The sequence below is a fragment of the Cnephaeus nilssonii genome, assembly GCF_951640355.1.
Source record: "Cnephaeus nilssonii genome assembly, chromosome: 14".
Taxonomy (NCBI): domain Eukaryota; kingdom Metazoa; phylum Chordata; class Mammalia; order Chiroptera; family Vespertilionidae; genus Cnephaeus; species Cnephaeus nilssonii.
In genome coordinates, this window is record NC_137085.1 from 72,965,106 (window position 1) to 72,986,475 (window position 21,370).

Below are 21,370 nucleotides of genomic sequence, written 5' to 3' on the forward strand. Positions count from 1 at the left end.
GAACTCAGTTATTCATTGTTTAAACTTAAAAAAAAGAGGAGTCTGTTTTTACTCCTAAGATTCTGAAGAGCATATTTTCAGTAAGAGCTTAGTTTTTTTTCCTATTTGCTAATCAGTCACTTGTAATTTAGAAGAAAATATGTTTTCAGACTGAACATTCCTAAGGATTGCATATTTGTGCATATGAACACCTTAAATTTGTTCTAAATATATATAGATCACTTTTCAACAGGAACATATTGAAATGTTGCAAAGAAGAACCTAATGTTGATGCAGTTATTTACTAAAAGTGTTAAATTTGTAATAAGTAATCCCACACAAACTGTCTCATTGTGACATAGTGGGAGTAATAGGAAGAAATTCAGGGTTTGAGTGAAATTACAGTTACTGTAGTTTTTTTTTTTTTTCCTTTGTAAAAAAACCTGAAAACACTTAAATTCTAGTTCATTTAATATTGTAAGTGACAACATGATAGTCTGGGCATATGACTGACCCACTGCTCTATGTATATTTGCAGAGCATTTGGAAAATTTAAGATTATTCCAATATTTGTGTGTTGCTCACACAGAACTTATGCCTTATATTTAATGGCATTAGCATTCATCTCTTTGTAGAAGTATTGGGATCAGAACAGTTGAGATCTATGCTGTTTTCAAGTATTATTGTTATGACTAAGAATCGAGAGGCACTGATAGGTTTCTAGGTGCAAACCCGTGCGAGTGCGAGGGCCTGCCTGTAACCTAGACCTGCTTTGTTAGAAGGCCCTGGTTTCCGCTCAGCACCTCCTTGGAGCCTGCGCTTCAGTCATTTACACATTTCAGTGCTCCCAGATTAGGTCACAGCACTGAATTTCTTCATAAAGTAGATCTTCCCTCCAGTGAGTAAACTTTGGGGAAATTTTTTAGACATGATTTAAGAAAAATAGTTCAGCTTGAGCTGGAGGCAGGAAAATAAGGAAACATGAAAAAGACCAGGCAGCTGGTGTAGGTTACTCAGAGAAAAAATGGACTCGAAGAGTTACTTAATTTTTTAAAACCTATCTCTAGGAAATTATTTACACAAATCCAAACATATCCTATAATCTGTCCTTAACTTTGACCCCCACTTAGTAACATTTCTTGCTATCTTACCATATTACAGAAAATTCCATTTTATTCTTTTTAATAGCTGCATAGTATTCCGTTGTGTGATTATATCCCATTTGTGTGCCCTCATTTTGACACACAAAACCAGCTGACAGTTTTCAGTCATATGACGTACCTTAGAGTGTCATAAAGTAGTATATAACTAGAATTTTGAATTAGGAAATACCACTGTTTATAAGTTAGGAACTCAGGTTTATAAAATGTATATGCTTATTCAGGATAAATACATCAGTTATTAAATACAATATTATTAACTTAGGCAAGAGCATTAATTCTAAAGAAATTAAAAGAAACAGATTTAGCCCTAACCGGTTTGGCTCAGTGGATAGAGCGTCGGCCAGCGGACTGAAGGGTCCCAGGTTCGATTCCAGTCAAAGGCATGTACCTTGGTTGCGGGCACATCCCCAGTAGGGGGTGTTGCAAGAGGCAACTGATTGATGTTTCTTTCTCATCTGTATTTCTAACACTCTATCCCTCTCCCTTCCTCTCTGTAAAAAAATCAATAAAATATATATATTTTTAAAAAGCTGTGAGAAACCAGAGTTTTTAAAAAAAGGAAGCAGATTTAATGAAAACAAAACAAAAAAACCTGCAAATACAAGATAAATTGAAAGTATTCTCCGATACTAATTCTTTAGAAAGCCTGAATCAAGCTCGACATGGAGCATGCCATTGTTGTCATGGCCGGTGAATGGTCTGGGTCACTTAGGAATTTATAGTTTCTTCTTCATGAGCAGTGATTTTCTTCAGAAGCATAAAACTCAGGTAAGGAATGGGCCCCCTTAGCCCCCTTGGCTATTGGTCTTTCAGGTTCCTGAAGCGGGGGGGGGGGGGGGGGGGGGGGGGCAAGCACGAAGATCCCAAGCGTCTCTTATAAAATACTTAGGATTTTCTACTTGAGTGTTTACAAAGGTTTATTTTCTAAAATGTGTAATATAAACATTAGTGTGCACATGGTTATAAGATCCAATTGGCATTTTATATAGTTTAAATAATATGCTTTGTGTCAGATTGTATTTAGTTTGAGTAATAACTTTTATAAAAGTTAGGGAAATGTTAGCACATGAAAATTTGACCCTTATCATCTAGAAACGTAAGAATAATTTGTGCCAGTGAATTATTTCGGATACTCTGCTAGTGATGGTATTTGTTTTCGTCACTTTTGGGAGCGCCGTGACCAAGCCAAGGCTCAGAAGTGCAGCAATCTTTTTAAAATGCAGCTGTTAGAACCGTTTCCCAAGAATATAGTAAATACGCTTTTTCCTATGTATAGTGAATTACACGAATATTTGCTTCTGCTTGAATGTTCTTTCTCAAATTTGACTAAAGAATGTTTGATAATTAAAAATAATGATTCTGCTGGACGGATATATGCCCCTTGGTTGTTTTATTTTGAAGAAAGTTATTTTCATTTCTAATTATTTTATTGTGACTCTTATTTGCTGGCAAATTAAATTTATGTCCCCAAAATTATGTGAACTATAAACTTTTATCCTTAAACTTCACAGTTCTTTAAAATGTGTTAAGATTTCGCTTTAACCTGTAAAGGAAGGTTTTTCTTTCGTAACTTTGGTTTTCAGCTTGGTTTTGGTTGCAATTCACATAATTCTGTTTTTCCTTATACAAGTAACTAGTTTAGACTAAAGATGTTTTAATATCATCATGATACCCTAGTTGACAGCTACTCTTGGGCAGACACTTGCCAATGCACATATTATTAAACAGTTCATTTTTGACAGTTAAAAATGTTTATCATTAGGAAAAAGATAGATGAAAGAAGATTATATACTAACATGGTCTTGCTAGTGTTTGAGGTGGGCAGCAGGGGCAGCTGCAATGCTAGCATTCTGATACTTTCAGGATTTTGTGTTCCTTTTTGGGTTGTGAGGAAGAACTCTTGTTTTGAGGAACTTCCTCAATTATATTTTAATTTTAACCCGTTTTCAAAAACCATAAGAAAACTTTTACAACTTAGAGATTTCTACTTATTTTATTTTGGTTCAGAGCAGTGTCTGAAAGGTGACATGTTTTCAGTTCTGTCTTGTGTCCTGCAATCAGTCCCTTTGCCCCTAAGGAGAAAACTGTGTGAATGGCAACTGTTTGCTCTTATACCTGTGGATGGTGGAGGCACCTGAGGGTGGATATTGGGTGTGTTTTCTGGGAGGAGTTGGAAGGAAGGTGTTGGTTTTGGAGAAGTCTTATAAAAAGCATTGCGTATCTATGGGATTACCTTTTTAATCCAAGGGGCAAAGGAGAACTGCGGTCTCTATTGTGCCCTGTGCCAGAAAGCCTTCCGCATGGGACTCTCAGAGGTCAGCCGCCTGAGTCTGGTTTGGACCCTGCTTGTGTTGAATTTCAGCCAGCAAGTCTCCGGCCTACGGGAGAATTTGAGATTTCTCCCTCCCCCATTTCTTCTCTTTTTGTTCAGTGTAAACAGTTCCTGCCGTAGAAACATAGACAAATATAGCAGAGAATGCTTTTCTGGAAGAAGAATGCTCCCTAAGCATTTTTTAACCATTTTTGGGAAGAATTGATCTTTGTGTGTATTTCAGACAGACTGAAAGAGAGGGAGGGGCCGTTGCTGTAAATTGAAGTGACATCATAAGTATTGCCCCCATTGATCCGCTTTTAGTCTCCAGCCAGGATAAAAGGAAATGGCATCAGGGAGGAAGCATGCTTCATTTAGGCACAGATCCCAGAGTGATAATGGGGTAATAATAGAACTCACGCCACTGTCAGTCGGAGGCTGCATTAGTCTCAGGCTCCTTCCTCGTCTGGGAGCCGCTCAGAGACTTCCTTCGCGGCTGCCGCGCGCCAGCTGGGCCTTGAGGGAGGTGCCCTCCTGTGCGTTTGGAGGGGTGTGGGCAGTGGGGCTCAGATGTTGTGCACCCAGTTCCTTGTGTCGGGACCTGCCTGCACAAGGTCAGTAGTGAGATGCGTCGGTGACATTTTCTACAGGAAGCGAGCTGGCCTTTTCGGATCCTGCTAATGGAAGGAACGGCGGAGGGCCAGTCGCATGGGTGGTCCTTCTGGGAGCAGGAGTGAGTGGCATCCCTGACAGCAGGAAGAGGCTTCTGGAAGAGTCAGGGTGGGCTTTCTTTTGCTGCTTGTAGTCTGGGAGGGTGGGCTTGGAACATTCATATTTTCTTTCCAAGAGTCTAGGAACTTCAAAAGCTATTCAGAGTTGTGTGGCTTGCCTCAGTTCTTAAGTTGACTGGGAAAAATACCAGGTAGACTTTTCTTTTGCTTTGTAAATTTCTGGGTAGTTAGCAACTGTGGACTCCTCCACGGTCAGCGCAAGAACACAGACCACTAAACCGTTAACAAATGGCATTTGCGTTGCCTGACTCCTTTAGTATTTTGTTTTTTTGTATTTGAATAAGCTTTACAGTGTTGTGGAATTCTCTGTTTCAAGTACCCACATGACTTTGGCACCTCATAGCCTTATTTTGTCTAAGTGTTGAGGCAGATGCATTTTAAACATACCAAACTGGTTTCCATGTGGAAAAAATAATAACTCCTTGTTTGTGGAAAGGAAAGGACTTTCTACTCCTGTTACTGTCGAACTGTGGCTTGTGAGCACCATTAGACCTTCAGAAATAAAGGCAAGTTCTTTTTATAATGTTTGACGGAGCTGCTTTCTAATGAGATAATGCTCTGAACCGTGTACAGTATTTTTCTTAATCACTCTGTACTGTGACTAAAGCCATGTTCGTCTCTCAGAACTGCTGTACTAAAACACAGTGGGCCTAGAAGTCACGTGACATTTAATTTGATTTCTGTGTTGGAGGAGGGGAATGACCCACACAACATTTCCCGTTCCCACTGCACCATCCAATCGCATTGGAAGTGCATCCCTCTCAGTTGCTTTGCAAACTTCTGGTTTATTACATAGTATTTGTTTTCACCATATGGTGGTTTTACAGGGAGTAAATGATTATTTTACAAAGAGAAATGTTCTCTATTAAAATGAGCTACTTACCACATTTTTGCTTTAATATCCTCCTCTAAGGTCTGTAATCTTAAAATTGTGTAATGTTTACTTGCTCATTTGTGAATGAAGGATACTTAATTAGTTTTATTGTCTGTACTAAAATATTTGATCACTGATTTTTCTCCGTTTTTCTCATTGCTTAGAAACTACGTTTTTCCCTTGCAAATTAGAGGAGTTGGAGTTGAAAGGCAGGTGACTACAGGTTGTTAACTGAGTGAGACTCACTTACACAAGCCCATTCTGGAGTGGGCCGGGCAACCCTGGGGCATTATGGTTATGGAGGAAGGGCCGTTCTCACGCCTGCGTGGGGTCCTCTGCCTTCCACCTCTGAACAGGCCGGCTCTTGCCACAAAGCAGTCCCTGGCGCCTCTGTGCCCAGGAGGGCTACCTGGCTCGCTGTGTGCGTGCCTGCTCTTTACCTCTCTCTAATTAGAGCAAATTAAACTTATTAAAAACCTCCTCCGTTCCATCTCAGCTGTTTATCTCTAGTCAGGGGCTTAGCTTTAAGTGTTTCCCATTGTGTAAAATCAGGAGAGGACAGACACGTTCAGGGATCCTTTTGTTCAGTCTCTGTGTGCAGATGCATGGACTTCTGCTTAGAGAAAGGTTGCAAGAGACATAAAAGGGTGACTCCAGATGTTTCCATGGGCTCACATAGTCGTGATTCTTCCATTTCAAACTGGAATTGCGTTTATTGATTAAACCCAGTTAGGTGAAGTCGAGGACTGAGCTAATCTTCTTCCTCAGGGGCTTCTTTCCTCCGTGGGTCTCTCGTTTAAACCAATTTCCAACTCGAGTTCTAACAATAGGCCTGTTTGTAAGTGTGGACACAGAATAGGGGGGTGCTTTTCTTTCTACTCTGTCTTCCCTATAATTCTGCCAATTGCCCAAGCTGGTTCCTGCTGTATTTAGTCAGTGAACCAGACCCTACCCCCAGCCGCTGGGTGTACTTGCCCTTTCCCAGAACCCATCTTCTGCACCCAGCGTGGCCTCAACATTTGAGCTGTTGCTACCATGGGCTTGCCTGCACCATTTTTGAGAATGCTGTGGGGGCGCAGGGTTGGGTGGCCACTCTGACCCAGTCTGGGTCCCTGTCCTCCCCTCCCCTCTCCACCCCCTATTGAGGCAGGTGGGCTGCTGCTCCAGGGGTGCCCAGGCCAGGCCACCTCGGGGTAGTGGTTGTGTGGACCATACTTGGGAAAGGGATGAGTAAGGTAGGAGAGACTTTAGTGGGGGATAAAGGGCAGGCTCTGTGAAGAGGCTGGAGGACAGCCGGGGAATGACCTGAGGGGGCACTCGGGGACAGGCTGGATGAACCCCTCCCGTCCCCCAGGACCTCAGGGAAGGAAGATCCAGAGAGGGAGGCTGCAGGGCAAGATGGACAGGAAGGAGGGCCAGGCAGCCTGGGTGCTGGCTGAGCTGCTGAGCCTGGGGTAGAGCACCCTGAGTACCCACCAGCCAAGGGCTCGTGCTGTGACCGGGTGGGGAGGCTCCAGAGGCTGGTGGCCCAGGATTTATCCTGTTTTGTAAAACAGCAGATTTCTCTTAATATCGTAAAAGTGGGCTCATGTTCTAAAACTATAGAAAATGGAAAACTGGCTTTTTTTGTTTCTGGTTGTTATGTAGTAACTAGAGGCCCGGTGCACGAAATTTGTGCACAGGTAGGGTCCCTAGGCCTGGCCAGCAATCAGGGCTGATTGGGGCCTTCCAGCTGCCAGCTGGAGCCTTCCTTCATTCTGCGCCACCCTCTGGTGGTCAGTGCATGTCATAGCGAGCAGTCAAACTCCTGAGGGGACACTTTACATATTAGCCTTTTATATATATAGGTTATTTTAAAGTATCTTATAGGCACGTGACTCCCCTGGAAGGAAATTGTCAGTTGTCTCCAAGTCCCTGGGGGCTTCGTGTTGGTTGTAACCCTCTGTGTTAGCTGAAGGCACCTGATTCCTCCTGTTAGCCTGAGGAGAGCCACAGGATCTTAGGTGCATGGAACAATGTTATGAAATAAAAATGCCCAAGAAACCAGGGATGTGTGTCTGTGTGCCTGTGGGGAAGTGGGGTTATAGTAGAACTTAGGAGGGTGAGGTGTGGACATACAAAAAATGCTTTCTTTGTGGAATTTCGTGGTGAGCGTTGTACCTGCAGTTCACCTGGTTTCCCCACGTGCATTCTGGGAAAGGGGGGCAGGCAGAGTGCACACCTGGGGACAGAAAGGTAAAGAGAGGTGGGGAGAGACGCCAATAATATTTAAAATTTCTTAAAAATAACAGAAAGTAGGGATTAAAATCCAGTGTTCTTGTGAATGTTCTGTTGGCCTAGCATGGATTTGCAGACTTGTAAGTTTGGGTTCATTGACAGATGCTCAGGGCATAAGTCGGGAAGGAGTAAGGCTGAATGGTGAGAGTAGTGGCATTCATAGTAATAATTTTAAAACCTTGAGTTTAGAATATTTTTCAGCTCCTACAAAATGTATTTAAAATGCATTCTTTCCTCCTTTTATAGTTTGTGAGAGCTCTCTGCTCTAGGGGCGGAACTAGGCATTGCGTGCAATAATGACTAAGACAGATACTCTGCCTTCTTGGATTCACAATGTTTGTTCATAAACTGTTCATTACTTTTGTACCATATAAAACGCCCTCCTCTCTGTCCTTTACTATGTAACACCAATTTTTACCTACCCTGTGTGAAAACTTAGGAATATGGGTGACTGTGTGTGTGTGTGATCATATTTACAACATTTTAAAAAATTTTAATGGAATAATAAACATGATTTTTATAAGGGAGTGTTTGTGAGACATGCTCTCCATTTCTTGGTGCACATTGGCAAGGTTCCAGTGGTGAGGAAGAAAATCTGAAAGCAGCTTACTTCTATTAAACTTCCATGCCTAAGATCAGGAGGTTCCTGGAATCTTGGTCTAGGTTAAATGACATTTTTGGCATATGTTTGCCATAAAGAAAAGGATCTAATCAACCAAGAGGATGTTTTATGAAGCTAAATATCATTTTTGTCATTTCACAGTGTCTGTATATTAAATCATCACATTGTACACCTTAAAAAACACACATACAACCTAAAACAAAGGCAAACACTGTTTTGCTCTGTTCTGAAGGTACAAGGTAGTAAGTCCTGAGGGTCGGCCAGAGTCCGTCTTCAGGCTTCCCGTCCTCTGACACTTGCTGAATACCTGGCCGCCCTGGGCTTGCTGTCTTTGTTCTAAATGTCGGTGTTTTATTCCTTATAAGCTGAATGGCATTTTCACTGGCTATTTGGTGTGCCCTCAGCTCCTGCCAGACCAGCTGGTCTTACTTCTGGAGCGTCTGTTGGAGCAGAAGACCCTGAACCCCAGAACTCTGCGAAGCCTGGAAAGGACGTACTGCCTCTCCCAGCAGGATGCAGAGGTAACAGGACTGCCCTCAGTGTGAACCGTGGGGCCCTCGCGTTGTGAACAGTGTGGTCCCGGAGCTTCCCAGACTGTGGAACTGCACTGCGATTTCCATCAGCAGTGCCCCCCCCCACCCCCCGGGCTGTGTGCCTGTGAGTGAAGAGCAAACCCTTGCAGCCAAGTGGAAGCTGCTCCCTGGTGGAGCTCCCTCCAGCAGGGGGCCCCAGGACCTGCTTATTACCGGGTTTTCCCTCTTTAAATCATAAGGACGGACACAGTCTCCTAAAGGAATGTGAGAGGCAGGGTGGGGCACTCCTGAGTTACAGACTGGGGCGGGTCAGCTTTGCAGGCTGGTGGCGCCATCCTGCTGCTCTGGGGAAATGGGAGGCCCGTGTGCCAGAGCTGCGGGGTCGCCTTCAGCCAGGACAAGGAGGGAACCATGTGTAACGGAAATGAAAACGAAATCTAACAGCTGTGGGTTGAAAAGCAAAATTGGATGCTTGTGGGAAAGCAATATGATGTGGTTCTTAATATCTTTTAGCTTCTTGTAAAAAATGCACTGTGAATCCTAAGATAAGTGCCAAGGGTTTTTATGTCTATAAAATAATTATTGTATTTAGTCATCTTAAGTAAAATACAAGAAAAGTTCTTTTATGTAAAACACCTAAAATGCAAGTAAGTTTGGTTTGTGTTCAGTTGAAAATAACTGAGCATTTAAAAACTGCAGTTTTACAGGGTGCCCATCAGGCACACATGGCTATTGAGCCCCTGATCTGTGGCTCTGGGTGTGAAAGGCACAGTGGATACTGAAGACGTAGTGTGAAAAAAAGCAAAATACCCTACTAATAATTTCTTCTTATTGGTTAACCTTTTGCACTCGGATGTCGAGATTAAAATTACTCTTTGAATGTATCAATAATTTGAAATATTAAAAAAAATCCAAATAAATAAGTTTGTATGAAAAGAAACTCCAGTTTTTTATTCTACTGCCGCACTTTGTAAAATCTGGGGTATTTAAAAAATTAAATCCCGAGTAGAATAAAGGAATCGAGAAAAAAGCAAGCGAGTGCAAAGGGTTAAACTGTCAACATGATATTTTGGGTTAAATAAAATGCTATTAAAATTAATTTCACAATCATTAAAATGGGGTAAATGAAGAAAAGATAGCTTATTAGATTAAAAAGTAAGTTGGACATAGCTTTACCTTTTTTTTAAATCCTCACCCAAGGGCATGTTTTCATTGATTTTTTTAGAGAGGGAGGGAGGGAGGGGAAGAGAGAGAGAGAAACATCAATCTGTTGTCTCTTGTTCGCATCCCCATCAGGGATTGAACCCAAAACCTAGACATGTGCCCTGACTGGGAATCGAACCCACAGCCTTTTGGTGTATGAGACAACACTCGAACCAGCTGAGTAACCTGGCCAGGACCATTGTTTTACATTTTAAAGCTCCATAAATTTAGGAGTTAATTGAAAACCTTCAGAGAAGACACACATAGCTTCAGAAGACACAGATCAGATGTGCTGTTTATTTCAGCTCTTATATTTTTGTTTACAGGTGTTTCCAAATGCCAGCCCGTTATTTTTAATTAGTGTTTAAAGATGTTTCTATATACAGACATGAGGTTAAGTTTTAATCGGCTGAATACCGCTGAAATGCCAGGCCCCAGTGACGGGCAGTGAACAGAGGAAGGCGGGAGGATCAAAGCAGGCCCCGGGCACCTGTCACTCAGCCCGGAAGCCATGAGGTGGTAGACACTGTTTGCTCCCCTTCCTTTTGGCATAAAACGCGTCATGTTCTTAACTTACAGCTCAGCTTAGTTGTTTATAACCTCCCAAACCTTTGGAAAGCATAACAGGTGTTATTTGGTTGCTTGTCTTACAACTCACAAACTACACCATGATGCCTAAGCCAGGGCGGTCTCCTCCGCCTGGATCCTGGGGGCAGGAGACCAGGGCCTGAGGCTGGCTTTGCTTGGTGTGTACAGCTAGGGTGGTTTCACGCAGTTCACCAGTACTGTGCCAGGCACTAGGGACATAGCAGAGGGCACCACAACCGAGGGCCACCCTGAGGAAGTGTATGTTCTTCTGGAAAGACAGTGCATAAGTAAATGAAACACGTCAGGTATGAGTTACAATGGAGGCATACAGGTGATGCTGGGCTGGTTGTCTCTAGATAGAGCACTCGGGAAAGGCCACACAGACAAGTGGCACTCGGGCCAGGACCCGAGGGACCAAGGGTTACTTCCATACAGAGGCAGCAGCAAGTGCCACTGTGTGAGCTGGCATGTGCTAGGACGGGGGTCAGCAGGCTTTGTCTGTAAAGGAACAGATAGTTAATATTTCAGGCCACACGGTTCCTGTCCCCACTGTGCACCTGTGCCATTGTAGCATGGAAGCTGCCAGAGAGACATGCAAACAAACAGCCGTGCCCATGCGTCAGTAAAACTTCATGGACCCTGCAACTTGTATTCCATGTAATTACCACGTCTCAAGATAATTCTTTTTGTTTTTGTCATTCCTTCTTTGAACTGTTTTAAAACATATACAACACTCTGCCCCATCTGGAGTTTGTTGACCCCTGTGTTGGGGTGGGCAGGGGCCCGACCAAGGGGAGCCTGGAGGCCTGTGCCCCGTTGGGCTTTCATTGTAACAGGGTGCCTCCTTCCCCAGCTCTCTGTCCTGGCATGTGGTAGGTAGTTGCACTGACAGTCCATCTCACTGGCGTTTCCTTGAAATGTCACTCGGAAGCAGAAAAGCAACAGGATTTTGGGCAGTTTTCTAGAAACATGATTGGTTACGTGTGACTTATTGTGACTGATTAGCAGGAACTTAGTAGAATAACCATCTGCCTTTATTTTAAGTGACAGAACATTTCATGGAAGAAAGGATTACTTTTTGGTGGGAAAAGTCTTGAGGGTTCTGACTTTATTCTCGGCGCTTCTCCTTGCTGAGCCAATAAGAACAGTGTCTTTCAGGCATTATCAGGGCTCTCAAATGTGTAGTAAATGGCGAGCCTTTGAGAGCTGGCGGAGACCCTGGCGTGCGGCAGGCTGTGGAGCGCCCTGGGAAAGTGCTCTGTGCAGGCGCCGCCTTGCGCCCCTGGGACCGTAGTGCTGGGTTGGGTGTCTATGCAGAACCCAGCACAGAGCAGGGGGAGTGCGCCTGACCGGGGCGGGGGTGTTCCCCGTATTTCCTAAGGCACAGGAAGGCCCCCTTACTCTCCTTTGGCGTTTTTCCTGAGAGCACATACTCATGGGAAGGCACTTTCTGAGGGGTGAGCCTCTTATTTCACACGTGTCCTTGAAGCTGAGTCTCACTGCTCAGTCTCTTGTTGGCAGGCGGACGCTCTCCATGCGTCACCCAGCCTCGCTCCTGAGTGAGGCGCCTGTCCTAGCACAGACCAGGGCCCTCCATTCAGTAGCTGCTTCAGCTGCTTCTCCGTCCCCTCCCTCCCCCGCCCCTTCCCTCCTCCTTCCTTCTCCCTTCTCTTTGTGTGTGGACGGGTGCAAGCCCATTGGGAAGTTTATTTTTAATAATTCTCTTTATGTGGCTCAGTATGTGTGTTACTTGTGCTGCTCTGTGCTTGGTTGTGTTCACAGGATGTCTGGTCTGGTACCAGAGTTTCTGAGCATGATGCCTGGTCTGTGTTGCCCGCCAGCTTTTTTCACGTCTGAGGTGGTAGGTTACACGGCCTGTCCTCCATGTGATGTGAGTCCCCAGGTCTGCTCTGGGGAAAGGGTTATCACGTGTTCGGAGTCTTAAAGGAAAAGTGCATAAGGACGAACAGAGTAAAGCATCCATCCTAAGCTACCCCAGCCTTGTGGCCACTCCGCCTCTGGAAAGTGGGGCTCTGCTGGGCATGTTGGGGTTCCTGGGCCTGGAGGGGAACGCTAGCTGTGGGGTCAGCCACCTCTTACGTCCTGAGTCCGACACGACTAGCCAGATGCCAGCTCCTCTAACCAGGACAGAAAAGGAGCTGAAGGGAAGCTTAGTTCATAGAAATATTTGTCTTTGTTTTTGAGCATATTGGCTCAACTAGAGCTATAAAAGTTTAAAACTATATTGGACATGGATTCTTGGAACAAAAGACATTTTCTAAGATCCATTTTAAGTCATGAATTTCTGCCCTCTGTAGCAGGTCTCCTAAGCTGTAAAAGAGCTGGACCCTGGTAGTGAGCAAAGGTCCATGGAATGTGGCTGTGTGACCTTTTTCCCCGAGCGCATGGCTGACCTTGAATCAACTTTATTTCTACAGGCTGCAGTTGGGCACTTCAAAATTGGGGACACACCTTAAGTTAATTTTTTGAAAGTTCAGAAACAGCAACTCATCACCTTAACTGTCTTAGAGGGAGGGAGTGGAGGACATGGCTCAGAAAGACCCCACGGTAGCATGCCCCGCTCTGATGTTGCGACAGGTGGGTTGAGCAAGAAAGTAATTTTCTGGGAGAGGCCGTTACCGGTTCGTCCTCTCACTGTGTTTGGGAACACTGCTGGTTGAAAGGAAGAGCCACCTCGGTCAGGTTGGAGTGCAGAGTGAGGGGATCGTGTCCCTGACTTCCTGCCAGTCTGTCTGTCAGGGGCACCACCTGTGGCTGGCCGCGTGTGAGTAGAAGGCAGATACCTGCTCGTGTGCGTGTGAGCAACTCTTCCATGTTTTGATCTCATGGAGCGCCCAGGCTGAGCACCTGGTGTTGGCCCAGGCGTTGACTTCACAACAAATGGACTTGGGCGCAGGTGCCAGCACGTTGCCCCCTCCCGGCCCGTTTTCCTCGTCTGCATAGCAGTGCCTAGACAAGGCTGCGGGCTCCTGGCTGCTTGACTGCAGCCAAGTGGCAAAGAATGTTTCATGACACTGTCTTGACTCTTAAATTTTCTATTATTTCCTGTTTCATTTACTTAAAAAAAAAAGTGCATTGTGATGCAGCAAATTGCTTTTAAAATGCCATAACCCCTTCACAGGATTGTCGTGATAAAAGTTGGTGAGCATCCAAGGTCATGTGACTTCTGTTGAGAAATTCACCATCTCTCAATTGGTGTAAAATGGTCAGATTTTATTATTCAGCTGATTTTTTCCTTTTAATCTATCAGGACTGGCAGGGAGAAAAAGTATAATCTACCCAGCTGTTAGGAGCTCCTAGGCATCTGGTAAACTTTAACGGGTAAAGAATTATTGATCTGGGGGCTTGGGGAGGGGTGTGCGGGGGGGGTGGGCACCTTGCTCTGACATGTGCCCTGGATAATTGCCGCTGGGGGTGGGGGCCTGTCCTGTGCATTGTTGGATGTTTAGCATCCTGGTGTTTGCCCATGAGATGCCAGTAGAAACCCACCCCCAGTTCTGGCATCAAAAATGTCCCCAGAACGTTGCCAAATGTGTGGTGCAGGCAGAACCACTCCAGTTAGAACACTGCTTCATGAAGGACAGTGTTTTCACCTCATCTCGCAGGGCCGGCCACGGCCACAGCAGCCAGGCGTAGCTAGAAAGGTGGCAGCGGCCGAGAGAGGCCACCCTCCGCAGAGCCCAGAGAAAGGAGCCTGGGAGAGGTGGGAACAGAGTCTCCTGGGAAGAAGAAAGAATGGCAAAACAGAAGTAGTAGGAGCAAGCACTGCCAGAGGAGCCAGTCAGTCCCTCCACAGTGCACAGAGGGCCACGCCGCTCAGCTGTAGCCGGCGCATTCTGCTCTGAAAAGGACACCTTCAAGGTCGGTTGCAAATGGGAAAACATCCAGCCTTGCAGGCCTTCTCCACATCACTGCCTTTCCTCCGCTCTGGCTGAGGAGCCCTTGAAACCCTGTGAGAGGGCCCCTACGTGGTGGGTTCCACCTGTGCAGGGAAAGCACGGATTTCAGAGCATTGTCCTAAGAACCACTGTTTGCTTGAAAAGAAAACAGGACAGCATTTATTTGAAGCCCAGAGGTGGAAGTTAGGATTTCCAGCATGCAATGGTCTGACAACTCTGCTGCTCATTTCTAAATTTTATCTGGGCCAAAAGCATAGTTCCTGTGAACTGAGAGCATTTCATGAGTAGCAGACCGCTGGAGAGGCGTGGACAGGGCAGAGAATCCAGGCTTAGCCAGGCGTCACGTCTCTGAAGGCTACAGTGGAGCAGCAGCTGTGGTTCAGCTCATTCCCTCCCATGACAAACCTCCTGCCAGGAGAGGGGAGGCTCTGTTCCCTTCTCCCGGTAGCTTTCCGGTAGCATCCGGCCAGTTTAGAGGACAGGTGAGGTGTAATCTCTGGCTCTGTTGCCACTTCAGGAAGTTCCACCAGTTTCTGTTAGTAAGATGCCTTGTAGTGAACTTGGTGCCTCCTTCCTCTTTGGTCTGCTCCATGGGAATCTAAGCAGCATAGAGGCTGACTGGCCTTGCTGAGCACAGGCCCTGTATCCCACGTCTTGTCTGAGGTAGCCTCCGGGTGGTTGGGCAGACGAGGGTCTGCGAGGAGCCCCGCCCAGTAGTGCTGCCCCAGTCTGGCTGTGCGTCTTCCTCCCTCCCAGAGGCCTCCCTGGGTGCACCTGTGTCCCAGAACCTCCCAGGTCGTCCCCTCCCAGGTCATGACCCATATTGTCAGGAGGCACGGTCCTGACAGATGGAACATAAACAGGAGACCCTTGTGGGGGGTCAGAATAGTGAGTGGCAATTAGTGAAGTGGTTCTGCAGGGTGAGGCCCTGTCACAGCTTCTTCACAGGGACCAGGGGTCCAGCTCATTGGCCCCTTGACCTGGTCACATGCTGATGAATCTGAACGTTAGTAGGTGAGCTATAAATAGTGTGACTATTGATTTTTTTAAAAGTCAGGGCAGTGTGTGTGAGGGGCACAGCTGCCCTTTGACACAGCGCCGCTGTTCTTTCCCGAGTTTGAGAGCTGGCCCACGTATGGATTGAAGAGGGAGCAGGTGTTTTTCTTTAGTTGGCTCTAGACACACCTGTCTTTAAACCAGGCGCCTTTAACGATGTGGGGAAGAACAGCGCTCTTACATAATTCTTTAGTTATATGTGTGTGAGTCTTCTTTGTGGTATTTGGCTTATGAAACAAATGTTCTAGAAGATTTCCTTCAGGTTTGGGAAGCTATCCCTGGGTAGTTCTTTCTTTGAGTTTTCTTTCTCTGTTACTCACTTTGGTGCCACTGGAAGTTTTCTGTGGAAACCTTGCAACAAATAACCACCTCCTCTGGTAGACTGCAATGAAGCGATTTTTCAAAAGCAGATGTAAATAATGACAAAGTAAAAAACTTCCACCTTTTAAATCAATATCCGCTCTTATCCCCGAGGCCAGGATTGCTACAGCACGTTGGGCTGGTCAGATGTTTGTTAAACAACAAAGACAAAAAAGTACGCCATCAATGGCAAAATCTGCCTGATTGTTCTGAAAAGGACCTCGTAAGCAAGCAGTTATAATCAAGTCGTCCTAGTTGGAGTTTGTAAATAAAAGGAACAGAGCACTTAACACTGAAGCTGACTCAATTAGGCAAGTTCCGGTTGCTTGTGGCCCTTTGCCGTTTGCTTCTGCCACTGTCCTGGGCAGCAGATCCTCTTTGCAGAGGCTGCAAGGGGCGCTGCGTGGCCCGGGTCCTGCAGTCTTTCTCAGGAAGATGTGCAGATGGGCCCAGACAGCTCATGTTCCTTTTGGCTTTAAAGAAATCAATACCTAGGGTTTTATTGGTGCTTCTGGCTTTTTCATGTCTCTGTCAGTAGTTTACATATCTTTGTATTAGATTTCTGTACTAAAATCCATGCTAAGGGAGCACACAGTTGTCCGTGAGCACTGCCATTATTTCACAACTGTAAACTGGACCACATTTCTATGTAACATGGGCCATAGATGCCCTAGGAGGCTTACTTTTGCCAAAATGCTCAAATCCCCTTCAGGATTGCTTTTCCCCTCTGGTGCCTTCCTGTGCATCTTTCCTCTCTCTTTCCGTGGCGCACCAGGATTTGAGAGTTCGGGGTGTCTGCCTTGGAGCTGGAGCTGTGGACTGGCGAACTGCAGATATTAGGAACCTCAGCATGCTCAGCAGCTGGAGCGGGCCGGTCCTGCAGGGAGGGGGCAGCGCTCTAGAGATCCCACACAGTCCCTTGCAGCTTGTGCCTCTGACATGGGAATGTGCTGGTACCTGAGAGCAGAGAACGCAATTACGTTGGATTCAAATGTTTTAAAGGATGAAAGTATACAAAATGGTGATACTTTGTATGTCAGGGTATGACATTTAAAGACCAACTGAACTTACAAGATGGCACTAAAAGTGAATGTAAGCTGCTTGGTCTGCATGTTGCCTTGCTGCAGCTTTGAACCACAGGGTCCAAGTTCCATACACCAGCTAGTCTCCCCACCTTGGTAGAAGCAGATGCCCAGGCTGAGCACAGGAAGTGTGCGGGCATCAGGGGAGCCAGCCACCAGGGAGCAGCAGCCCAGAGCTGGCTCAGCCGGCAGGACACCAGGTGGTTTTCCCAGGAATGGACTGCCTAGAATAGTACCCTTTGCATTCCCCAACTTGATTTCTGGATTATTTTTAATAAGATTTTTGAGAAGTAATTCATACACCAAACAATTCACTCACATATTCACAGAGTTGTACACATCACCAAAATCGATTGAACGTTATCATCATCCCCAAAAGAAACCCTGTACCCTTTATCGGTCATTCTCATCTCTCCCTGCCCCCAGCCTGAGGCCCCATGCTATGTTTCTGTCTCTATAGACTTGCCTATTCTGGGCTTCCATATAAATGAAACATAAAATATGTGACTGTTGTGGCTGGCTTTTTTTCAGTTAGCATGTATGTTCAGTAATCATCCATGTTTTAGCATGTATCAGCACATCTCTTTTTTTTTGTCACCAAATATTTTCAGTTGTATAGATAAACCACGTGTTTATTCATTCATCCATTGATGAACATTTGGATTGTTTCCACTTGTGGGCTGTTGTGTATAATGCTGCTGTGAACGCTTCTGGGTAAATGTTTTTGTGTGGATGTGTTTTCACTTTTCTTGGGTCTGTATCTAGGAGTGGAATTGCTGGGTCACATGTTAACTCTGTTTAACCTTTTGAGGAACTCCCAAACTATCCCAAAGTCACTGCACCATTTTACACTCTCCCACGAGTGTATGAGGGTTCCAATTTTTGTTCATCCTTGCTAACACTTGTTATTGTCTCTTCTATTTTCACATCTCATTGTGGTTTTGATTTTCATTTCCTTGGTAACATCATGTTGGATACCTTTTCATGTGCTTGTTGACTATTGGTATCTCTTCGGAGAAATGTCTGATCAGATCTTTTGCTCATTTTGAATTGCTTTATTTGTTTTTTATTATTGAGTTATAGTAGTTCCTTATATATTTTTTCTAGTTCCTTATATATTTTAGATACAAGTTCCTTATCAAGTATGTGATTTGCAAAAATATTCTCTCTGTGGATTGTCTTTTCACTTTCTTTTTTCTTTAGAGTTTTTGTTGATTTTTATAGAGAGAGGAAGGGAGAGGGAAAGGGATAGAGAGAAATATTGATGTGAGAGTGAAACACCAGGCATGTGCCCTGACTGGGTTTTGAACTGGTAACCTTTCGGTGCACGGGGCGACACCCAAGCTTGTATTTTTGGTATCACATCTAGGAAGCCATTTGCTGATTCAAGGTCTGGAAGACCTAGGCCTGTGTCTTCTCTAAGAGTTTCATAGTTTAGTTCTGCCTTGAAGTCTTGGGATTGTTTTCCTGAGTGCATTTTACTCGCTCCGCTAGGGAAGGGCATTGGGAGAAATGGCATCAGGTAGGGAGAAGAGAGGATAGTTTTTCGTGGAACATGGTTTGGCTGACCACGGGTTGAGGGGCCCTGTCCAGTAGCAGGTGTCTTTTCCCCTATAGCTCTCAGTGCACAGGGAGTCTTTGACCACATCTCGGCTTCTCTCACTGCACCCTGTTAAGTCCTTCCATGACATGGGTATCTACACTTGCTGGTTACTGAATTTTTCTTAAACTTTCCACTGAACTGTTAGCCCCGAGAGAGCCTCTCTGTTTGTTTATCCTCAGTGCCCAGTACTTAATTTTTCGAGAGGACTTTTCCTGGGTCTCCAGGGTTTCTGGAGCAGCAGCTACCAGTGTCTGACACGTGGTTGGGACAGCAGAGGCCGTGGTGAAGCCCACGGGAGAGCCAGCCTCTGGCAGCCGTGGCGAAGCTGTGGGGACCCTGGGGGGTGGGGAGGAACGTGGCGAGGCACGGATCCCTTCTGAGCTTGTCAGAGGAGGTACCCGTGCTCACGTCTCTGGCAACAGTAAAGTCCTTTTTTCCGCAGAGGCCCTGTGTCACCTGTTACAAAATGGAAAAAGCAGATGGAGTGTGCTATCTCCTGATTGCAGGCTTACTAGGTGTGCCGGTTAATGCAGATTTTGTAATCAAAGAAAACACGATAATTTCAAGAGAAACACCAAAAGTGCTTTATTCAAAGTAATGTCCAACGCTAGCTACACATTTCCCCCATCTTTCAGGTAATTTGTGGATACCGACCCAATAGAACTTTTCTTGTTTTGAGGCAAACCATTCAGAGACTCAATTTTCCACTTCTTCGTACGGTTTGAAGTGCTGCTCAGAAAGTGCATGTGCCATTGATCAGAACAAGTGGTAATCTGAAGGAGCAAGGTCTGGTGAATACGGCGGGTGGGTTAATACTTCCCAGGCAAGATCTTTTAACTGGTTTTGAAGTGTGTGCATCATCATGAAGCAAAATTACTTTGCCATGGCTTCTGGAACATTCTGGTCGTTTCACGATCAAAGCGTGGTTCAAATTGATTATTTGTTGTCGGTAGCAATCAGTATCAACGGTTTCACCTGGTTTTAGAAGCTCATAATACACCACACCTTCCTAATCCCATCAAATGCAGAGCATTGTCTTCTTTCCAAAGCGATTTGGCCTTGTAGTCGATGTTGATGGTTGACCTGGATCAACCCATGATTTTGTGCATTTGGGATTCTCAAAATAAATCCATTTTTCATCGACAGTCACAATTTGATGCAAAAAAGACCTTCTTTCGTGCCGTTGAAGCAACATTTCACTGATGACTTTTCGGTTTTCCATTTGCCTTTCGTTCGGTTGATGTGGCACCCATTTTTCTTCCTTTAAAATCTTTCCCATTGCTTGTAAACGATCAGAAATTGCTGAACAACGTTTAATCTTTCTGCAAGTTGTTTTTGACACACATCTTCATCCAATAATGCTTGTAATAGTTGGTCTTCAAACTTTTTTGGTTGACCTGGACGTTTTTTGTCTTTCACATCGAAATCATCACTTTCAAAGCATTTAAACCAGCGTTCACAAGTATCTTGAGATGGAGCATGTTCACCATAAGCTTCCCGAAGTATACAATAACTTTCAGCAGCACTTTTCTTCAAAATAAAGTAATGAATTACAACTTCCCGCAAATGCTCCTTTTTTGGCATGAAATTTGACATTTTAAGCGTAAAAATATCTGTTAACACCATCAAATTTGACATACAAGTTTTGAAGCTTGCTGTCAATACAACAAAATAGCATACATATCAAATCGCATATATATCAACATATGTGTAACGCCATCCTTTGGAAAAAATCTGCATTATTAACCGGTACACCTGGTACTCATCAGAACGCAGCGCGCCAGTGCAGTGTTGACGGAAGGAGGGCAAACGGGGCGTATTTCAAGGGGGAGCCAACATGGGCTTCCGAGGTCTGTCTTTTGCAGCCAGCTGACTTCAATGGCATTAACATTCTTAAATAAAATTGTGTCTCCAAGGAAGGAGACAAGTTAGCATTTGCCTGAGAGGATACACGTGGTGGTGTGTCGTCACCTCCGCCTCGCCTTCACTCCATGCACTTGCACCCTTGCAGAGAAGTATCGATGTGAGAGCGGTCCCGGGAGAGGTGTCAGAGGACCCTGTCTTGGCAGCCGCTGTCGCTCAGGTTATCACTGGGGACAGCCGGTTACAGACAGTTGACAGGCAGGTGAGGGCGGAGGGACTGACTGAGCAAGGTCAGTGTGAGCCCTTGAGAAAGAGCCAGGGCCTCTGATGCCTCCTTTGTTGTCTTAACCCTGGGCCTGGGATTTATGAACCTGGCTCTGTGACAGCAGATAGAGTGGCTTTTACTTTCCTTTAGTTAAAAAAATAATGTTACAATTGTAGCCATTTGAGAATAAGAATGAGTAAGGTGAGAGAAAAAATGGGAAGTGCTACGATCAAAGTAAAATGTTGGAAATCTTTCCTTGTCAGCTGACGGCTCTCCTATCTTTTTCTCAGGAGAGTGAGCAGATGAGCCACACTGGACCGTCATAGACGCCCCAAACAAAACACTTGCTGGAAATACTGCCTGTCCCGGCTGCCTTCCCGCTCCTGGCTGCCCGGCAGGCTTCGCTTACCAGCAGTGAGCTCACTTTAAAGCAAAGTTAAATCTAATTTAAGGATGCAAATTGAAAAAGCAGGTTTGTTTACTGCAGTGTTAGACTTATTAACTCACAAAAGCCATGAGCCTTGTCTTTCTGTTTACACTTACAAAATGGATCTCTAAATGAGGGTTAATGGGCTTCCCAGATCATGTTCCCCAGGCAGATTTTTTTTTCTCTTCAACAGTAAATTCTGAAATCAAAAGGACTAAAAAGAAAGGGGAGTGCTTCCTGTCATAAACGGGATGGGTGGCATTCTTCAAAGTGTTTTACAGTTTCCAACTGTGCATTATAATTTCAGAGTGGCTGGAAAGCATTCTGAGATTTTTAAAGTAGTACATTCGCTGAGAAGCGTTTATCAAGCCGAACTGGGTCCCAGGCATTGGAGACAGTCTACAGGCCCCGAGGCCCGCTCTCGCCAGGCTTGACTTGTAGTGTAAACACAGG

The 21,370-nt window shown here is 45.1% G+C and overlaps 1 protein-coding gene across 5 annotated transcripts in view; it reads left to right on the plus strand.

Annotated features, from left to right (window-relative positions):
- Positions 1-21,370, plus strand: part of AOPEP (aminopeptidase O (putative)) — a 353,107-nt gene that overhangs the window by 318,815 nt on the left and 12,922 nt on the right. For all 5 annotated transcript variants that reach the window (XR_013814460.1, XM_079789821.1, XM_079789824.1 and 2 more), the window contains one exon: positions 8,422-8,538. Coding sequence is in view for 4 of the 5 variants with exons in the window: in XM_079789821.1 (XP_079645947.1) it covers positions 8,422-8,538 (117 nt within the window). In the remaining variant the exon portion in view is untranslated. Of the gene's footprint in view, positions 1-8,421; positions 8,539-21,370 lie in introns of those variants that run through there.